At 44.4% G+C, this 23,054-nt stretch overlaps 1 protein-coding gene and 1 long non-coding RNA gene across 5 annotated transcripts in view; one reads left to right on the plus strand and one right to left on the minus strand.

Annotated features, from left to right (window-relative positions):
* LOC134958354 (uncharacterized) overlaps window positions 1-13,194 on the minus strand; it is a 37,900-nt gene extending 24,706 nt beyond the window's left edge. For both annotated transcript variants that reach the window (XR_010186971.1, XR_010186972.1), the window contains exon 1: window positions 12,976-13,194. This is a non-coding gene — a long non-coding RNA (uncharacterized LOC134958354). The remainder of the gene's footprint in view (window positions 1-12,975) is intronic.
* The window catches only part of PTPRG (protein tyrosine phosphatase receptor type G), a 733,410-nt gene continuing 723,460 nt past the window's right edge, over window positions 13,105-23,054 (plus strand). For all 3 annotated transcript variants that reach the window (XM_063940902.1, XM_063940899.1, XM_063940900.1), the window contains exon 1: window positions 13,105-13,709. In XM_063940902.1, the coding sequence (XP_063796972.1) occupies window positions 13,625-13,709 (85 nt within the window). In that variant the 5' untranslated portion in view covers window positions 13,105-13,624. The remainder of the gene's footprint in view (window positions 13,710-23,054) is intronic.

Raw genomic sequence — 23,054 nt, forward strand, 5'->3', positions numbered from 1 at the left:
TTATAATTGCATAGAAAGAATAAATAATATTCATATGAATGAATTCATGCTTGGTGGTAATGGTCATTTATTTAAATTCCCAAGCAAACACAATCTAGATTTATAATATATATTGCACTGCATGCATCTACGTATACAGCAAATAATTTACCATACATTAATGGCATTGCTGCGCTGATAATTAAGAGAAAACCACAGCACTGTGTACCCTGCAAATCTTTCTTGTACCGCCTTGTGTAGGTGACATTACAGTGTGTCCGCAAGCCATTACGCTTCATCTTCAGACTAATTTAACCATCTCTAGACACTAATATCACAATAATCACTGATTGAAAATGGAATATTGTTAAATATAATTCCCAGTGTGCTTAGAATAGAATATGAAGAAATCATCAAGTTATGTTACATCTATATAATCAAATAATCAACAGATACATAAATATAATATTGTTTTGTGTATAAATACTGATTACCTATAGAATTGTAGCTCAGAGATGAATAGGTTATACTGAGTAATTTTAATACAGGTTGAGTATCCCATATCCAAATATTCCGAAATACAGAATTTTTGGAGTGAGATAGCAGCTCTTTTGCTGGCTCCTGGTGCGCCCGCTCCTCCAAGTCATTACTAGTCTGCTCCGGGGGCAGAGTTTTGTGTAATGAGCGTTTGCGTCGTGACGTCACAACGCAAACGCATCATTATGTGAAACTCCGCCCCCGAGTGGAGTACTAATGACGGGGAAGAGGGAGAGCCAGGACACTAGGACAGATCAACGGGCAGGACCGAGATGCTGCCGTGCAGGCGCTATAAACACTCAGCCCTGGCAACTGGCATTACACAGCCTTGGCAACTGGCATTACATGGCCCTGGCAACGATCATGACACCTGTCCCAGAGCAATCAGGATGGATCCCAGAACATGAAACCCCTGACAACCAGCATGACACCAAGTGCGTGAAACCCATGGCAACGAGCAGGTAATTTAAAAGTAATCAGAAGCTTTACTGTAGGGCATAATGTATCAAGGGCATTGCTGTGTGTGGCATAATATGGTGCAGGGGGCATTACTGTGTGGGGCTTAATATGGTGGAATTATTTTTTTCCCCTGTGGTGGCCGTGATCTGTTGGTGCAGGGTCAAAAACTGGGGTGTAGGGTAGCCTTTTCAGGTGAGACCATGCCCATTTTAACAAGGCCACACCCATTTTACAGAGACCACTCCCCTTTTCCGGGAGCGCGCACTCAATTTTGTATTTTTTTTTATATCTATTGGGGGAGGGGTAGGGGGCACTTTTTTATGTCTATGGGGGGCGGGAGGGGCGCATTTTTAAATCTCGCACTGGGAGCCAAATTGGCTAGAAACAGCCCTGGGCTTCAATGTGTATGTCTCCATGTCCCCTCAGGTCCCACATATATATATATATATATATCCATGTTCCCCAACTGTTTGTCTGTGTTTGAGGGCACCAACATCTATCCTGCCTCTGGGCACCTGGGATGAAGTTATGCCATTTGCACAGATATAGAGAATTACTGGGGAAGGCACAAATGAGCAGCCTGACAGAACACTGCCTTTGCTGGAGTACAAACAATTGGTAGTTCAAAATGCAGTGGTAGAATACTGAATCAGTACACTCAATGACCTGCCTCCTACTGGTGAGTTCAGGGAACACTACTGCACATGCAGTAATAGGAACTTGTTATGAAAATGTCCAGCTAAATTTAGTACTGAGTAATTCTGAGGAGAGTTGCACAGGTAGCAGACTAAAATACTTGCTTGCAGGAATGTCAAGGGTTATAACTGCATGCAGGATATCAGGATGTCTGCAGAAGGAAAATATGTACTTGTCACAGGAGAATAGTTGCAGCCGGCTGAAAATAAATAAATTAAAGAGTTCTGAGTTAGACTTGAGAGATGCAGGCAAGGGAACACTGGTGGTTTGGGAATCCTGAAGCCCCATATGTGAACAGTACAATGCGAGGGAAGTTATCTTCAGCCATGAGGTCACTGGAACACAAGGAATGTCTTTTGATGGTGAGCTGAACTCACAGGCAGCACTGAGGCTTAGCGGCTCAGGTAGAACTGCTTATTAGAGAATGGAATCCCAGAAGTGCAGAACACAGGTTTACTGAAACAATAGCAGGTACTGAGGAAAGCTCACAGCAGTGCTGAGCTACAGGTGCTTTGGAACAGTAGCAGATGACTAGGGAAGCTCATTGCAGTACGAAGCTACAGGTATTCTGGAACAGTAGCAGGTGACTAGGAAAGCTCACTGCAGTGCCAAGCTACAGGTACTCTGGAACAGTTTGTTGATAACTGGAAACAGAAGCCAGGATCTAGCTGTGAAGACAATTTGGCCTGGCAATGTGCTGATGGGAGGAAAGGATTCAAACAGACTGTCCTGGGAACAGATAGGCTGCAGTGACCATGTAAACAATGCAGGAACTGGATAGGTGCAGGAGCGGTCACATGATGAGAGTTAAGATGGCTGCGCCCATGTTGTGAAAAGGAAACATTAGCAATGCAGGGAATGGCGTACACAGGGTGATACAGGAAAAATGGCATGCACAGGGAACCAAAGGGAACGCCAGGATGTCATATGAATGAGGTAAGCTGATCCAGAGGATCATGTCATGAAGCAAAACTTATAGTACTGAGTAAGGTAAGCAAGTCTAGATGTCAGCATTGTGACAGTTATTCTCTATTATCAGTTATTTTTATGATCTTCAATAGATTTAATGGATCAGCAAACACATAATAAATAATTTTTTTGTCCCTTTTCCACTTAAAAAGCCCTATCCAATATCAAGTCTGTACTTGGTGAGAACTAACTAGGTGTAGCTTTGCATTTCCATTTTCGATTGACTATCTTTAGACATTTACTCAGTGACTCCATCTCTACTATACCAGTGGGCTGAGGAGACTGACTCTCTTTAAACAGTAATTGCATGATAGGGAATGTGTTCCAGGTTTTGGCCCTTGGCCCGCGTGGAGGCGAGTTTAAGGGAGGAATTCTATATTGGCTAAATATTTGAGACAGTTGACATGTATTCATGGACACATGCATAGACATGGGCAGGTGGGTTGGGACTGAAATGCCAGCGTTTGGGATGCTGGTGATCAGAATACTGACCACGGCATCCCAATCGGTACAATCCCGACAGGGGTTGGCTAAGTATACTAACCCGATCCCCTATCCCTCCCTTACTGCAGCCTAAACCTAAAACCGCCTAACCCTAACCCGGTGGTGCCTAACCCTAACCGCCCCTTTCATGCAGCCTAAACCTAACCACCCCACCCTAACGCTCCCCGTTGGTGCCTAAACTTAATCCCCCCTCCCCGCAGCCTAAACCTAACCCCTCTTCCAGCAGCTTAACCCTTACCCCCCCCCCCCCCCTCCCCGCACTCTAAACCTAACTCCCACCCTCCACGGCTTACCTCTCTGGTGGCCCAGCAGTCTCTCATTTGAGATCCCGGCTGTTGGGATGCCGGCACTAGGATTGTGATTCCATTTGTGATGGCCAGCACCAGCATTCCGAGCAGCGTCGGGATCCCGGCATCCCGGGCAAATTATTTGATACGTATTATCTTAAAACACCAAAGTGCACTAAAGATAAAATATTGCTAGGAAAGGTGAATGCCATCCTACATTTCCAAAACAATCAGACACTACCGGGCAGAGGAGTATATCAATGTCAAACAGTACAATGTTTGGTTCCTAGTGTAGGACTAAAGGATGGTTTGTGTGGATGTTGGGAATAGAAATATTCCAATCTCATAAGTTTGTGTTCAACATGGTCATCGCAGTAGTCCGTACCTTTTGTTGTAGAACAGGATACATGCTTAGCTCCCTTTCTGCTTACCCACCCAACCAACTCCATCCATGTTTATCTCCATTAGTGGCTACTTCACTGAACACCAGGGGCGTATCTACGCCTTGGCCAGGATGGCACTCGCCAGGGGCACCGGCAGAGGAGGGGCGCCGCCCGGTGGTGCCACCCGCAGCCAGGGTGTAGAATCAATTACTAGAGGCAGTACCTGTGTAGCTCAGCAGATAGCAGCCACTGGAATTTGAGTCGGTGTCTGGCGCCGCGGCCGCACTACAGTGAAGAAACTCGATTTAAACTACAGTTCCCAGCAGCCCTTCCTGCCGGGACATCCTGGCAGCAATGACGGCTGGGAACTGTAGTTTATTTAGAGTTTCCATTCCTCACTGTAGTGCGGTCGCTGTGCTGGACTGCGGCTCAAGTTCCAGTGGCTGCTATCTGCTGAGCTACACAGGTACTGCCTATGGGCATGGCCGGATTAAGGCAGGGGCGGCAATCCTGGGGCCCCCACACTGTCCGTTGTCTATTGGAGGAGTCTCCCTCCAGTGGCTCAGCTGTTCAGTAACAGCTGCCGCGAGGAGCTCCTCCAATCACAGGTAGTCTCGTGGGACAGTGAAGGGGGATCCCATGAGCCAGTGACGTGCTGTACCTGCTGGCCGCTCAAGTGAAGTCCTTGCTACAGAAGGAGATCCGTGAGTGACGCCGATTGACCACCCCAGTGTGTCTATTACGGGGGAAAGATGTCTCTTGCGGGCAGCCGCAGAGGGGAGTTAATGCCTCTTGCGGGCGGATAGGGGTGTACCTTTCGGGTAGCCGACGGGGAAGTTAGTGTTTTGTGTGGGTGGGCAGCCGCAGAGGGATAAAGTTAGTCTCTCTCGCGGGCGCAGGGACGGGTGGCCAGCTGCGGGGGGGATTAGTGTCTCTTGCAGGCAGACAGTGGTGTCCCTACTTTATGGTTAGGTGTAATGTGTACAAGTGGTAACACTGTGCAGTGTAATGTGAATTGGAACTATATTGTTTTTCACTCCCCTTCCCCCACGCCCCTTTATCTTTCGCACGTGCCTGTAGTGCTTGCTATCCCTGATACAAGTATGGGGGGGGGGGGGGAGGCTACCAACTCTCTTTCTTGTACAGGGCACCAAAATGTATAGTTTATACAGCACTGAATGAACGCTACGGTGTGGTGTGGTGTAATGTGAGTTAGGGGTACTACTGTGCGATGTAATGTGAGTGAGGGGTACTACTGTGTGGTGTGATGTGAGTAAGGGGTACTACTGTGTGGTGTAATGTGAGTAAGGGGTACTACTGTGTGGTGCAATTTGAATTGGGGGTACTAGTGTGTGGCCACGCACCTTTTTAGGCCTTCCGAACATCAAGTGTTAGGGTGGGGGGCACCAGTATCTTACTTTGCCAGGGGCGCTCGGACCCCTAGATACACCCCTGCTGAACACACAGCTGCCAATGGCACAAACTAGATGATCACATCAATGCCACTGTATGTGAAGTGCAATGTCCATGCTGTGAATTTGAAATAGGTGTATCCTTTGGCCAAGATCTGTATCAGTGCCGGGCAGCTTCTCGAGCAACAACCCTCTCAGTTTCCATTTAAAGCTGCCATTGGCTATACAAGATGATGGGGGAGATTTAGTAAGCCTAAATAGGAAAATTGGAGGTGTCTTCCAATGCAATCCAATCAGATTCTAGTAGCTATCATTTATCTAGTACAAATGGTTGCTAAAATCGGATTGGTTGCTATGGGTAACACACACAACTTTTTCTTTTTAGAAGGTTTGATAAATCTCCCCCTTAGTGTTACCCTAGCAAAGCTTCTCATTCTTGTCCTGGGGGATAGATGGCAGTGTAGTTAGATGATGATAGTGATAAGGGAAGGAGAGGGTTAGATGAAACATTTATTGAGCGCTTTAATGGGCATTTGTAGGCATAAAGTGTGCTGTTATACCTCAAAAAAAACTTTATTTCCATTCTTCCAATAATTCCTGATTTGGAAATTGTGACACTTTACGCCATATGTAGAGATCTGTTCAGCCCATGACTCATCCATCCAAATGACAGACTTCTGTATCCAAAAGTTCTTCCCCTTCACTGGAACTGAAATCAGGATTACTCACAGTAAATGGGAAATTATTGTCTGCTTTTGGTGACCAACGTTAAGAAACCCTTGTTTAGAGAACGGTCAGTAGGTTCCATCACCTCCTGTCTTATGGGGGCACCAGACGTTTTATGGAGCAATAGGCATTCAGAGTGAATAACACCAATAGATAATATACTGTAACTAATAACCAGTCCGTCAAAATGACGGAACAACATAACAGTAATGTTAGCGCCGACAGCTGTGTGCGCCCCGAATGGAGCAACACTTGAATTGTTCCGTCGGACACTACCTAGTGGCCGCTAGTGCGCGAAACACTTGAATTCCCCTACAGAGGTGAGGAGCAGTGCCATCATTTTATTATATAGGATTTATAGTTATAATGTGCCAATAATCTTTACTAGAAACATTGCTGAATTGCCTCTAATAGTAAGTGACAACAGCAATTGGAGTAGTGACAACAGGAATTTAAAAAGTACCAACAGGAACTGCAGAAATGCCAACAGGAAATGTATAGTGCCAACATGAACTGGAGTAGTGACAACAGGAAGTGGAGTAGCAGCAAGAGTAACCGGAGTAATGGCAACATTAACTAAAGAAATTATAACAATAAGGAGTAATAGTAACAGAAACTTGATAGTGCAAACAGGAAGTGAAGTAGTGGCAACAGGAAGTGTAGTAGTGGCAACAGGAAGTGGAGTAGTGGCAACAGGAACTGGAGTAGGAAAATCAATCTTACCAGAGCGTTCCAGCAGTCAAATGGGAACAGACAGAAAGTGCAATGTCATTTGAGACATCTATTTCCACCAAGCAAGATAATTCATTATTACCCACCCCCACAAAAGCCTCTCTTCTATCAGAAGATCAAACTTTGGTATAAGCATTGTTCATTGTTCAGTCTATTATAGGCAGGGCCGGACTGGCCATCTGGCACTTCTGGCAAATGCCAGAAGGGCCGATGGCCACTTGGGCCGGTCCAGCGGTCACTGAGACACGCTGCCGCTCAGTCCGGCGGCAGCATGTCTCAGCTGTCAGGAGAGGAGAGCTCCCACCAGCGCGGCTGTGTTTGGTGCTGCGGTGGCTTCGTTCAAACCAGCCGCCGGTTCGTGAGCCAATCAGAGCTCGCGGACCGGCAGCCAATCAGAAGCCGCCGGTCCGCGAGCTCTGATTGGCTCACGAACCGGCGGCTGGTTTGAACGAAGACGCCGCAGCACCAGACACAACCGCGCTGGCGGGCGCTCTGCTCTCCTAATTCACCCCCGTCCCTCACAGCCCGGAGGAGCAGCAGCAGCAGCAGTGCAGCAGCGGTAAGTAGCTGCAGCACTGGCTGCTGTGGGGACAATTATATATCTGGCACTGTGGGGGCAATTGGCTGGCACTGTGGGGCATTTGTATACCTGGCACTGTGGGGGCAATTGTTTACCTGGCACTGTGGGGGCAATTGTATACCTGGCACTGTGGGGGCAATTGTTTACCTGGCACTGTGGGGGCATTTGTATACCTGGCACTGTGGGGGCAATTGTATACTTGGCACTGTGGCGGCAATTGTATACCTGGCACTGTGGGGGCATTTGTATACCTGACACTGTGGGGGCATTTGTATACCTGGCACTGTGGGGGCAATTGTATACCTGGCACTGTGGGGGCAATTGTTTACCTGGCACTGTGGGGGCATTTGTATACCTGACACTGTGGGGGCATTTGTATACCTGGCACTGTGGGGGCATTTGTATACATGACACTGTGGGGGCATTTGTATACCTGGCACTGTGGGGGCAATTGTATACCTGGCACTGTGGGGGCAATTGTTTACCTGGCACTGTGGGGGCATTTATATACCTGGCACTGTGGGGGCAATTGTATACCTGGCACTGTGGGGGCAATTGTATACCTGGCACTGTGGGGGCAATTGTATACCTGGCACTGTGGGGGCAATTGTTTACCTGGCACTGTGGGGGCATTTGTATACCTGACACTGTGGGGGCATTTGTATACCTGGCACTGTGGGGGCATTTGTATACCTGGCACTGTGGGGGCAATTGTGGATCTGGCACTGCACTATTGGGGGCATATAATGTAAATTTCGACTCATACTGGGTGCTATAATGTAAATTTCGGCTCATACTGGGTGCTATAATGTGAATTTTGGCTCATACTGTGTGGTATAATGTGAAAGAGGCACCAGTACTAGATAGTATAAGGGGTCCTACTATTGTGGTGCATAATGCGTATAAGGGGTGTATGGTGTGATAAACTACACTGAAGGACACGCCCCCTTTTGAGTGGCCACGCCCCCTTTTCCGGAGCGGGCGCGCGCTTATTTACAAACTTCACATTTACATACCCCCACTTAAAAATTTTCACTTCGACCACAGGTTGTGTGTATTTTAATAGAAAATGATGTACGCTTGTATGTTGTTAGAATATTAATTATATTTGTAAGAGCATAGACTAATAAGTGGGAGGAGTCAGGAATAGTAAGGGGAGGAGTCACAAAGGTGGGCCTGTGTGCTTCAAAAATGCCAGGGCCTATTTTTAGTCCCAGTCCGGCCCTGATTATAGGAGTGTCTACAGAACCAATTGCTAATATTAATTGGCAAACCCTTAGGACTACTGTATGCCAAACAGAGGTGAATGGTTGAGGCCAGTCCTGAACAGCATACGTTTTAGTATGGATCCTTCTCAGAATTAAATCTATCACCGTTACAATCAATTGAATTTTTTCTCATTAACATCTATGCAATTTTGCTCCTCATTAAAGTCAGTTGCAGTATTCCTCTGAAATCCAGCAAAACGAATGATCTCTGCAGCATTGGACATTTCAGTAGATAGCATCTATGTTAATGGAAAGAGTTATGGTCATTGGAAAACCCATTTTGTAAAGACCATAAAGACACTAGTCACTATTACAGTCTGTGTATTACTGGTCTAAATAAAGTGTATATACTTAACCACTTAACTGGCATGGTCAGATTTCATACAACTGCGTCGTCCCACCCTGTCCCCTCGTTTTTGACAAGGAGATCCGTTCTGCAGATGTGCATAATATAATGTTTGAATATTTCAAAAAATACTTTTTCAACTTTATTAAATAAAATAAATTTTAAAAAACAATGTTGTTAACGCTTTTGAAGGGAAAAATCGTCAGTTAAGTGGTCAGTTTAAAAGCCAATGGGATTGATGTATCAAGCTGTGAAAACAATGAAGTGGACCAGTTGAGAAGTTGCCAATAGCAACCAATCCACTTTGAGGTAGTATTTATAAAGTACAGTCTATAATATGATAGGTAAAAGCTGATTGATTACAGTGAACAAGTGGGAGATGCGGGATGGGGGATGCCATAAATTGCTACACTGCAGACCCACTGTGCAATGTATAGATAGGCCTGGATCTTGGAGGTTGGTCTATTTGCCCCAGAATTTTGGAGAGCTCCCCATAATTTGGCAGTCTCCCCACATCCAGGAAGATTAAGCACATATGGGCTTATGCCCTTATTTATCAATAAGTGATAAATTTCACCGTGAGTGATAAATTGCACCAGCCAATCAGGTCCTAACTTCCATGTCACAGGCTGGGTTTGAAAAGTGGGTTTATCACTCATTAATAACTAAGGGCATTAATTTGTCTCTGTACAGCTCCACAGAATATGCCAGTGCTAAATGAATAGAATAAAATATGAACATTTTTCCCCATTGTGTCTTGCTGCCCTTGTTGTATTAGTTATTTCCTACGGCTGTATTTTATGAACTATTGTTTTAACTATTGTTTTTAGAATCCATGTGTTATAACCTGTCGTTGGCCCCACAAGCAGTTCGAGGGTTAACTCTTGGAATGCGCTGCTTAAGATAAGGCTGAAACACTTGGCAGGTGGGTAGGAACTGTAACAATACATACTTTGTTTAAGGATACATAGCAAATATATGATTATGTCACAAAAGGAGCGGATAAGATTTAGATAAAGCTTTGAAATTGTAGACTACTAAGAGTAAACGATCTCGACTCACTTACATACTTCATCAAAAAACAGCCTGGCCCTTTAGCTGCTCAGATGCACTAAATAAAATAAAAAAAGGCAAAACAAAATGTTTATAACTAACGGTAGATAAAATCAGCCAGACTGAGGGAAAACTCATTACTGATAAGCCAGGCTGCCACTTTCAGCCCACTGCTTTTCCCAGATTACTTTAATATTTAAACGCAACCCCTAACAAATATATTTAGCAATGAAATCTCCCTCTAGTCTATTACAGCCACATATAATAACAGGTCAGTGTGGAAACGCTTTCAGTGTGTGAGCAGAGAACAGACTCCAGCCAGTAATCAGGGAAGGAGGAGGAGGCTAATGTCTGTATCACACTGATCCCCACTGCAAGTCCCAACAAAGCTGCAATTCTTTATGGCTTTGTCCACTTAGGTCGATAGGTGGTCAGTTCTATGCCAATCAGATGGGTATTGTTGTAAAAGCCAGTGATTGAAAGGGCTGAAGGGAAGAAATAGGAGATAACAAGGGAAACAAAGAAAGAAAGAAAGAAAGAAAGAAAGAAAGAAAGAAAGAAAGAAAGAAAGAAAGAAAGAAAGAAAGAAAGAAAGAAAGAAAGAAAATAGATATAAGCATAGATAGGTAGATAGAAGAGAGAGATAAGAAGTAGATATAAACATAGAAAATAGATACAGGGTTAGAAAGATAGATAGATAGATAGATAGATAGATAGATAGATAGATAGATAGATAGATAGATAGATAGATAGATAGATAGATAGATGTAACTAGGTAATTATTAGACAGACAAATAGAAACAGATGAATAGAGAGACAGATATACTGTAAATAGATAGATAGATAGATAGATAGATAGATAGATAGATAGATAGATAGATAGATAGATAGATAGATATGAGACAGATAGATGAGATATATATTAACAGTTAGAATAGATAAATGTAAATAGATAGATATCAGAAAGACAATAGAAGCACATAGATAGATAGATAGATAGATAGATAGATAGATAGATAGATAGGAGACAGACAGATGATATATATTAACAGTTGTGGAATAGAGAGATGTAAATAGATAGATATCAGAAAGACAAATAGAAGCAGATAGATAGATAGATAGATAGATAGATAGATAGATAGATAGATAGATAGATAGATAGATATAATGTAGATAGATAGATAGTTTGGGGTGGGGACAGACATATGGTTTTACAGCAGAGGATGAGTATGAGTGATGAGAGTGCTAGAAAGACACGGTAGTAAAGAGGATGTGATGGGAAAGCGGGAGAAGAGAGAGGGAGAGAGAGGGATAGAGAGAGAGAGAGAAGAGAGAGAGAGAGAGAGAGAGAGAGAGAGAGAGAGAGAGAGAGAGAGAGAGAGAGAGAGAGAGAGAGAGAGGAGGTGATGATTAGATAGGAAGGAGAAAAGGACTAAGCAAGATAAAGGGAAAAAGGTGAATGGGAAAAAGATGGAAATAAAAAACCCAGAAGAGAGGAGAGGAATGTGAAGCATATTGAAGAGGAGTGGCGAGCTGTGGGGAAGGAGGCAAAGGGAGAAACAGCACATACAGAAGGAGTGAATAGGAAAGTGAATTACAGCACATATAAATGTGAGAAGTGAATGGAATATTTCAGAGATAGAAGAGGTGGATGGAGAAAGAAGATGTGAATATAATAGCCACAGAATATATCAGATAGTGGCGAGAAGTGGCGGATGGAGAAAGCAGAAGCAGTGACTAAAGCAGATATCAGATGTAGATGGGAGAAGCAGGGGATATATTAGAGGCTGATGAGAGAAGTAGCGGATGCAGAAAGTACAGCAGTGAATAGATTGGATATACACTATATCAGTGATAGATGGGAGAAGCAGGAGACATTGAAAGAATGAGCAGTGAATGGAGTGCATATATAATATATCAGTGATAGATGGGAGAAGTAGCGGATGGAGAAAGGAGAAGCAGTGAACTGAGTAGGTCAAATAGCATATGCCAGATATACATGGTAAAAGAAAGAGCAGTAAATACAGCAGTACATATAGAACAGATCAGACAGAGATGAGAGAAGCAGTGAACATAGTAAGTATAAAACATAGGAGATATACTGTAGATGAGAGATGCAGTAAATAGAGTACATATATGATATAATAGAAAGATGGGGAAGCAGTGAATACCGTACATATAGGATGTATGAGAGATAGATGGAGGAAGCAAAGAATACAGTACACATAGAATGTATGGGAGAGAGTGCATAGAGCACATATAGGATATATGAGATAGATGGGGAAGCAGGGAATACAGTACATATAGGATATATGGGAGATAGATGGGAGAGAGTGGAGTACATATAGGATGGATGAGATGGATGGGAGAGAGTGGAGTACATATAGGATGTATGGAGTACATATAGGATATATGGGAGATAGATGGGAGAGAGTGGAGTACATATAGGATGGGAGAGAGTGGAGTACATATAGGATGTATGGAGTACATATAGGATATATGGGAGATAGATGGGAGAGAGTGGAGTACATATAGGATGGATGAGATGGATGGGAGAGTGGAGTACATATAGGATGGATGAGAGAGTGGAGTACATATAGGATGTATGGAGTACATATAGGATGTATGGAGTACATATAGGATGTATGGAGTATACAGTATAGGATATATGAGACAGATGGGGAAGCAGGGAAGTACTAGAAGGATAGAGATGGGAGGGAAAGGCAGGGAACACAGTATACACAGAACATATGAGAGATAAATGCAGTGTACAGAGCAGCTATAGAAGACATGAGAGAGACAGATGGGAGAAGCAGTGAGTAACACGGAGATAGAGAGGAGGGGGATGCAGCAGGTGACAGGGGACAGTGAGAGTCTCTGATTAGCTCCTGCCTCTTATCTCGCATGGAGTGAGCCGGGGAGGGAGTGAGATGAGCTCTGTGTCTGGGGAGATGACAGTGATCCATTCATACAGCAGCAGCAGCAGCCAGCGCTGGGAACCCTGCACCCCCCTGCTCCATCCCTGCCCCCCCTCTCTCACTTACCTCCTGTCACACAGTGCATGGGGCAGATACAGTATGTCACTCCCTGTGCCCCGATTTCTGTGCTCCCTGCAATAAGCTCACACCACAGCTGTACTATACATATATACACACATCCATAGAGCTATAGATCCCCGATCCTACACCCCGGGTGGGGGGAGGGGGCAGCAGCTGTATAGGCAGGGAAGGAGCCTCCCCAGGACTGTTCCTGTGCGAGACGGGAGGAGGGAAGGAATTCGGGATCTGCGGCTTTAAGAGCGTCGGGGGCGCGCGCCAGCTCCAGACGCCCAGTGCCGCTGCGCGCTCCCGCGCTCCCTCTCCCTCTGAGCTTTAAAGTCTCGGGCTGGAGCCGCTGACACGTTACTTCCTGTGCGGGAGAATGGGGAGCCGGAGCCCAGCCTGGAGGACCATAGACCCCCCCAGCAGCCTGGACTAGAGGATCCCCCCAGCCCGGAGCCGCCGGAGACCGCTGCATGCATGAGATCCAGGGCTCTCCCCGGCTCTCCAACTTCCCAGAGCCCCGCCAGTGACCGGAGACCCCCGCCCGCTGCCGCCGCCGGAGACCCCTCCCCGCCTCCACTACTCCCTGGGGTTGCTGCCTTGGAGGCGAGTCCGTCAACAAGTTGCCCCCGTCCTCTATGTGCATGTTGTCATGCGGAGACTACTGCAGCCGTGCTGGTGGCTCTTCTTCCTGAGACTCTCCACCTCGCTGCTGGACTATGTCCTGTGCTACCCCGGTAAGTGCCAGGGGAGTGCTCTGCCCGGGGAGGGCTCAGGGCGCATACAGGGGCTGCCCACTAGCTGCTGTGTGTGCGCTCAGTACAATGCATGGGCATAGCTGGGGTACACACATGGGCACAATGCATGGGCATAGCTAAGGGTACATACAGGGGATGCCCATTAGCGTGTGTTTGCTTAGTACAATGCATGGGCATAGCTGGGGTACACACATGGGCACAATGCATGGGCATAGCTGGGGGTACATGGGATGCCCATTAACGTGTGTTTGCTTAGTACAATGCATGGGCATAGCTGGGGTACACACATGGGTTCAATGCATGGGCATATCTGGGGGTACATACATGGGCACAATGCATGGGCATAGCTGGGGGTACATACATGGGATGCCCATTAGCGTGTGTTTGCTTAGTACAATGCATGGGCATAGCTGGGGGCATTTACAGGGGCTGCCCACTAGCTGCTTTGTGTGCTCGGTACAATGCATGGGCATAACAGGGGGTACATACATGGGATGCCCATTAGCTGTTTGTGTGTGTGCTTAGTACTATGTATGGGCATAACTGGGGGTACATAGATGGGCAAGCAATGTGTGTGCTCAGTACAATGCATGGGCATAGCCGAGGTACATTGGCACCTGTGGTGTGTGATCTGGAGGGTACATGGGCAGCTGATGTGTGAGCAGTGCATTGTCTTGGTATAGCTGTGGGTACATACATGGGTATATATCCAGCCAGGCATGATGTACCCATATACCACCTCATCCCATTGCTACCCCAGCTGCTGCTTACACTCCATGGGCCCCTGCCCTCTTGTTACTGTTGCATTCCATCGGTCTCTCGCCGCTCTTCCACCTATCACCATGGACCCTCCTGTAACCATTCCCTGGATGGCATGTGCAGGTCTGATTCCCCCAGAATACACAAAGTCCCTGGCTGCAGAACAGGATCATGGACCCCACCTGTAGAGCCCTGGTGTCGGGGACCCCTGTTGTGCCCATGTACCTGATGCCAATGTGCTTTATTACTGTTCTGTGTGCTTCAGTGTTGGGGCATTTGGTAATGTACCCCGTTTGATAGTAAACCCCAAATATTGAGGCACCAATGGGTTGTCCATGTCTTCAATAAATCAGCTACTACCCTTTATTTGATCTTCTGTGCCCACATCTTTCTTTGTTCATACTAAGTATCTGCCCTCCCTACTACTCATTATAGGGCACCTATGTAGTGTACTCCTATGCCAGCATTCAGGGAGCCAGTTTATGGATGATGCCTGTATCTATTCTTCTGTCCCAGCAGCCTAAATATCAGGGACACCTCTAAATATACAGCTTCCACCGTATATACCGTGCACTACATAGAGACACGGGCATGGTGCCCTATGTATGCCTCCTGCCCTGAGTCTCTGGTCCCTTGAGCTGATAGCCGGGCTCCTGCACCTCCCATCCCCAGTGTCAGATCTGTGTCTTTGTGTCCGTAAATGCTGGAAGTGTCTAGAGGTGACTCCTGGCTCCAGCAGTTCCCTTGTAGGATTTTGCCTGCCCCCCTCCCTCACATAGTGGGATGAGGAATCCGGAATGTTGCTGCTTTTTGCTGCAGTGCTTCCCTAATCCCAGCTAGGCTGAGGAGGTGCATGTTGGGGTGCACAGCCCAATTGTAAAGCGCAGTGGAATATGCTGGCGCTATATCACTAAATGTTAATAAATAGTAGGCTACTTAACCCATGCCAGCTCACAATACAAAGCAGGGAATGTCATCGTATCAATAACATTAACTGGATCCCTGACACCGAAAACTGCCCTGTTCCCTATTTTCCAGTATAAAGTTCCCCTACAGCCCCCAATGAAATACCCAAGTACGGAAAGCCCTCCTTTTCTTCTTCTCCTCTGTGGCCACTGAGAGGTTAACACTTCCATGTTGCTGCTAAATATTTGCCAGTGTGAGCTGAGTACATGGTGTCGCTTTCAGGCAGTATAAAGAGTTACCCTAATAGCTCTTTAACATTGTTACATGGTTGCAGGGTGGATGTTTCGGTGTTACACATGTCATACAGTATGTCACATTCCTGTCTTTACATCCATGTCATTGTGGTCTGTGTTCTATTTCATTCTTGCACAATGTATTTTCTGTACCTATTAGGGGCTTTTGCATGATCTAGTTGCAGTATTGTACGCATCAGGCCATGAGTGGGAAGATGGTGTATGTCATGTTCACCATACGCATGAAATCCTCCATGCATTGCAAATATATTAGCAAAGAGGAGACGGGGGTCAATTCAGCATCTTTGGCTTGTGGTGTAGTGATGTTTGGATACCGTAGGGGCGCTGCTGAGCTGTTCTCTGTAGCTGAGAGGGTTTTAAAACTGATTTTCTATTTGTTTTCCTCTTCAAAATATTTAACTTTGTATATAGGCTGACAGGTAACATTACTGATTTCATACATATACAGGAAATAATAGCCATACAATATGTACATATACAGTGTATTATTATTATTATTATTATTATTATTATTATTATTAGCTTTACAATTGCAAAATAGAGGCACCAGCTGTTTAAAAAGAAAATTCTGTTATGAAAATGGTTGTAAATTTATATTGTACGTTGTTCTCTTTCCTCTTGTCTTTATGATAGACTGTTAAATCTGTTTATAGAAAATGAATGATACTGAGATTTGTATGCAAGGCTGTTTGTGTGAGTTGTCCCAGTATTGATCCCTGGTTCTGTACATTTGGCCGGTGCACTGTGTTCTCTCCATATCAATGGTCTGGGAAGATATTATGTGTTATGAAAGTCTTATATATGTGCTATTTGTGTCTCTGTTTGAATCACCAGTATTGCTTTTATGCTGTTTTCCTACATTTGACCACTGTGTTAGAGATTGTTGCATAGAATGTGTGAGCTCCGTAGTGTCTGCACTGGGCAGTTGTCTTATAGGTGCATGCAGTGAAGACCTACAAAGTCACACACAGGAGTTCTGTTTGCCTGGCTGAGATTACATGCATCCAAAATCGGGTGGCTGCGCTGGAGAAGAAACCTTTATCTCTCTCTCTATTGATTTATTCTCAATTTCAGTCCGTTGAGTGATGTCCTCCTCGGTGTCTCTCATATTGTACAGTAATTACATCTAGGAGGGTCTCTGAGAGCACTTTAGGGAAAACCAGGCGTAGTGCTTGCTTAATGTGACAGCCCTGCAAGGGATCTGATTTAAATCCTGCCTGCGCTCTATTTGCCCTGCGTGTCTGACTTATCACCGCATGATTAAAAACCAGACAATCCTGACATTTACAAGTGTCCAGTGACACGTGTGAAGGCCACATAACTCTTATCACTATGGGATTTGGTGTCACCAATATCAATTGTACCATAATTTGCATAATAAAGGATTTTTTCTTTAAAAATGTGCGTGAACTCTACTCGTGCTGTAATATCAAGTGTTTTATAAGCACGTGACGGATATGTCCCCTTTATAATCTGTCAAAGGGTCTGTAGAGAGAATAATGTCCTACAGGTGTCATCAGTGACCAGTGTAGAGGTCCAAATACAGTGTAATACAGACAGGTGGTGTATATAGAAGTCCATCATTGTCTTGTCTTTCCATTGGGTTGACAGATCTGTCAAATACATGTTGGTGCACAAGCTGCTGTGGTACTGCACATCCCAGCATGCCCTGTCACCGTTTTGCATGCTGTAACGGCAAAACCGTGACCGGGCATGCTGGGATGTGTTTGCTCCACAACAGCTGCAGTGACATATGTTGCCTACCCCAACTTATTCAAAGGATGTCCCACAGAATCTAGAACAGGAGCTTCAACTTCTTATGGCCAGGACCCTCATTGTGTGTTGGAATCTGTGTTTTTGATACTGGGTTTTTACATTGTGCACGTCTCAGAATTAATTTACTGGTTACAAATTGAGACTGGTATTAGCCAATAGAACTTAACCCCTGTGAGCCAGATCTTCTTCTGGAGAGCCCTCCGCAACCTCTGTAGAAGATCCTAGCCCATTAATGACCATAGTGCTTTCTGAGAGCTTGCTTAGGAGAGCTGAGTGACACCAGGCACTAATAAGCAGGAATATAATGACACACCTGGTTACAAAGCTGCTTTAATGTACTGTTCATTTTAGGAATAGCACTTGGAAGAACATTATAACTGCACAAAGGGACGATGCACCCTGAATGGATTGGTAATCCTGTATTTTAGGACCTGACCTGATCTAGAACTTAATAAAATTATTAGAATGATGTATTTAATCTAGATTACCAAGTCCTCCGAATATGTCATGCACCACTGATGGGTAGACAAGCTTGCTTTAACAGTAGCCTTGTTGGACCTTTTTGCTCATAAAATACATTCTACAAGTGCACAAAAATGTTTTTTTTTTTTTCTTTTTTCTTTTCCATTAATACCGCTATGGAAAAGCCATTTATGAAATCTGTTTAGAGATGCTCTCTTGATTTATTTAAGTGCAAATATATCCGGAAATATTTGTACCATATCCAAATACTTTGCATCATCGGAAAGCTGTGAATAATGTAATTCCTATTGATTTCGACTGGGAGCATTAGTCATTGAGCAAACTCCAGAGATATTGTTGGTGTACTTAACTAGAGTTTGAAATATTGAATGAACAAATTGAAGAAATCTTAAACTGTCCGGTGACCTGCGGCCATGGGGAGGGAGTTGCAGTCTTGGCATTTGTCACGGTCTATAAAGATTACTATATTTCCTCCTGTACAGTTGACAAGGATTGATCGTCTGTCTGCGGTAATTTAAAATAGTACTTCGTTCCCAGGGCCCTTAAAATATGTAAGAAGAGTGAACCGAGACCCTTAGCCATTTCTTTTTCTGACAATCTAAACCTATTTATCATAAACCATTATTTTGACACCATTGGTTTGATTAGCAAACATTGATCACATATTACTATAGTTTGTATACTGCCTTATGAAAGATGAGAAATTCATGCCCATGGGGGCCTAATCTCTGCATGTCTTAAGGCTGTCTATGTTAATTATGAGTTCTGCATTTGGCGAGCTCGCCGTGCACAGGTATATCAACCAGCATGGTGATCTATTCATTATTGTGCTCTCCTATTGTATAGGATTGGCTTTCTCTGAGGCAGTAGGGGTTAAACGGTTGCCAGAAAGCTATTGCTGCCATGCTTTGTAGTGGATTGAGTTGGTAACGCACCACCCTTCTCCCTTTTTTTTTTTTTTTTTTTTTTTTTCAGACTGAACTTGACTTTCGCTGGAAACTCTAAGGGTGGGTACACTCTATGCAATACAATCCATGAGCAATCTCGCTCATGGATTGTCCCGGGCCGCATAGTGACATCATGCTCTGGCTGGCCATAACATTGACAATATAGTCGGACTGAGCTGCATGTACAGGCAACGACTCCACAAGAGGGCGCATCAGCCAGCGCTAGCCACATACACACTTGGCGCTATTGTAAACGATATTGCTCAGTAGGGCAAAAACTAGCGATATTGTTTACAAAATCGTTAAGTGTGTGCCCACCATAACACTCACTCGAATAGTTTATTTACAATGGGTGTTTGTGTATTTTGAATAACAAGCTTGTGTGGAGGTATCACTAAATGCCCCCCCCCCCCCCCCCCCCCTCCCACCGATATCCATCTTTAACACCTTTTGGTATCCATTCCCCATCTTTGGTGTGGCATGATTGTTGACAGACTGGTGTCGAAATGGTGTCTGCCGGCATGGTAACGGTCAGTCATGTGACTGGATACCCTCCCGCTCCAGGTTATAGGCAGAAAGCTAATATCTAGCCACAGTCTAGACACCAATATAGCGTCCTACCTTTATAATCCAGATGACGAGTTTATCGCGTGTGTGTTTTTTTTTTTTTTTTTTTTTCCCAGTAACGCGAAACTACAAAATAACGATGCTGTCGCTCCAAGGACTTTACATTAACGACTTGAGACAAATCTTGGAAACCTTCCCATATGCATGTTGTGAATGCAACATGACGTTCTTTTCTTGAACCATTTTATTTTTGCAGTACTGTAAAAATTATCTTGTATGCTGTATTAAAGCATTCTAAAAGGTCTGCCTTTTACGTTTATTATTTAATACAGGGGTTCTCCAGTCCTCAAGTGCCGACAGGTCATGTTCTGTGGATTTCTTTAATCGTCCACATTTGCGTTCATCCATTTTGCTTGGTCAGTACTTATCTCACTCTCTTCCACAGACAGAACTACTGCTTTAAGCTTCGATATTATGTGAAATCCAAAATTGTGCAGTTTTGCTACAGGATACTCATTGTTTTAGAGCAGCTTGGGTATGTGCAGTTCATTGAAAACGATAGCTCAGTGGTAGGCAACCTGTACCTCTCCACCTGTCATAGAACTAAAATCCACCATGGCCTGTTACATGCTGAGGCTTGTAGTTCCACAACCTGCTGTACACGGAAACGTCCTGGCTTGTCTTTGTGTCTGCATGCTGTTTGCAGCCTTCGGCGCAGTACAGCATCTTTTGCAAATTATTTCACAAGATATCGGAATGTAAAATCACCATGCCTCTAAATAATAAGCGAGTAGACAGCATCTTGTCTGGAAGGAACGTTCAGGCTTTTGACCTATAAACGCACTGGACTTGCTATGTGTAGAGGAGGACCTGTCACTGAAGATTGCTGAACTTCATAAATCACATTGAAGAGCCTGATAGGAATGGTGCTGGTACTGTAATGTGATTTTCTTGGTGATTTAAATGCAAAGGCTCCTTAAATGCCTGTGTGAGGGGAGAGAGAAAATGAAATGTAATTCCGTTGGTAATAGGAAGGGGCTGAAAAGCTTCTTAATACACTGCCAAACTAGCCACTGTGTTGGGAATATGCATTTTTAGTGGGGTGGGGGACCAAGACTGTTTAGTGAAATCTGTGGGTGTAATCTGCTCTGCTTGCTGTGTATATTTACTGGCTTAGAGCAAGCAATAACTTATTATTGTTAAAAACATGGAGAGGAGGGAGGGGAAGGGCTGCAGCTACTTATGAGAAATTGCAAAACAAGCGCTGCTCTGGTCTCGTTCTAGCCCCCAAGCTGATACATTATTACTCTGTTTTCATCTTAATTCCAGGCCTCAAGCAAAGATGCAAATAGGGATGCTTGTCCTGGGTATTAGTTAATAGTTTTAATATACAATCTATGATACACTTATTATTTATTATTATTATTATTATTATTATTATTATTATTATTATTATTATTATTCCTTTGTACTATTTACAGCCAAATCTTGTTGGGTGTGGATCATTAGATTGACAGTGTCTAGGTCGACCACTGTAGGTCGGCAGTCACTAGGTCGACAGGGTTTCTAGGTCAAAAGGTCGACATGAGTGTCTGTGGTGGGTTTTTTTTGGTGTCGTTTTCTTTATAGAATGACCGGGAACCCCATTTAGTGCTCCGCTATTCCCCCCCCCTTTCCTCTCATTAATAGCTACATTTGTTAAGGAATGCAAGGTGACTGGTACAGAAGAGATAAAATTAAACGTATATAGGCCATATATAGCATTTAGCACAATGCAAATAATCTTTTAGGGCTATTAGAAATTATGGTAACTTATTCTGTTAATATATTGCAGTACTAAGGCGTCTGTTTTTTTTGTTTTTGTTTTTGTTTTTTTTGTTAAATAGAATACAGTGATTTTACTAATTCATCTTGCTATGAATATGCATAATGGGAGTGGCACTGCACCAGCCTTCACTACTAATAGATCAAGTGTTAATTGTGTAACGAGCACATAGGTCAGCCCCCAGCTATGTGGCGTAACCCACATCAGGTGTGAGCCTGCAGTTCTTCATCCATCACCATTATCAATGACAAAATGCAAACTTATACCCTAGCTTAAACTTACATGCTAGGCTATTGGACAGAAACCTCTGAATTGGGCTTCCACTCAACTAATATCTCCTCCCCACTCAGCCCTTATCTAGCAGCATGTATTGCGTGAAAATTGAGCTGTTGCATGCCCTCTGGCTTGTACAACAACAAAAACGTTATGTACTAAGAAAATGCCTGTACATGACCTGTCCTGCCATTCACCGGTTGGCTCTTTTGTGTGGCTGTCTTGCGACTTGCACGGACTTAGTACTGAGTGCAGAATGAGTTTGTCTGAACACTGCAGTATTTTATTAAAAGCAGCGAGGCAGCCTGAGCTTGTTGTACTCCTTATAACAGAGGTTTTGTCGCCAAGGCCAGTGCAGTTATGTCGGCACATCAGCCCGGCTGCATTGCTGGATCCAGTTTCAGGATTCTTCTTGGCTTTTATGGATCTAGTCACCTAAGTGTTAAATGACCATCTCGGTTCTCTGTCCCCCTGTTCCTTTCCCCAAGCGACAACGATGGGTTTTCTCTTTCTTGTTGCATACAGAAAGGGAACCTGTGATTTGTAGGATGCTCTGCTGGGTACTTGTTTGTAGGTAATGCAGTACACGGAGTAAACTAATATTAAACACTTCTTAATACAAAAGGGTCAAAGGACTATGACCTTATAGGTATCCGTTCCAGTAGGAGGAGATTAAGATCTATTTGTACCTCCTGGTAAGGTTTGCGCAGAGCCAAGCAAACAGCAAGCGTTGGAAACTGTAATACCGCTTTCAGATCGCTAATGCCGGGTCGCACCCGGGAATTGGAAACTGGTCCTTCCCGAGTGCGACCTGGCATTAGACCCTGAGAACTGGCTGATATCGGGGGTGGGGGCGGAGATTAGATCTTCTCCCTGTGCAGTGAATGGGTACCGGGTCAAATCGACCCAGGAAACCTGTTCACACTGCACCTGACCTGGTAATAGCCCGGGAGTAACCCTTCTTTATTCCTGGGTTTGGGTCTGACCCTTTCGCACAGCGACTCGGCAATATACAGGGTTGATACCTGTTTTTTTTTTTTGTGCGGTGTTAAAGGGGGGTGAGTGTCGATCATCATAGAAGGGGGAAAAAAAAAAGTGGGGCATCGCATACCGCGTACATACACAGCAATGTCCGGCCAACAGGTCATTATTTTATTACCAGTTATTTATATAGCGCACACATGTTCTGCAGCGCTTTAGAGATTAATTTGACCATTCACATCAGTCCCTGCCCCAGTGGAGTTTACAATCTATATTCCCTACCACATGTACATGGACACACATTCTCACTAGGGTTAATTAATGAATGTATTTATTTTTTGGGGATTTTTTTTTTTTTTTTGGGAGCAAATTAACCTACCAGTATATTTTTGTATTGTGGGAGGAAACCGGAGCACCCGGAGGAAACCCACGCAAGTACAGGGAGAATATACAAACTCCACACAGTTAGGGCCATGGTGGGAATGGAACCCAT

This window comes from Pseudophryne corroboree, chromosome 9 (genome assembly GCF_028390025.1).
Source record: "Pseudophryne corroboree isolate aPseCor3 chromosome 9, aPseCor3.hap2, whole genome shotgun sequence".
NCBI classification, from domain to species: domain Eukaryota; kingdom Metazoa; phylum Chordata; class Amphibia; order Anura; family Myobatrachidae; genus Pseudophryne; species Pseudophryne corroboree.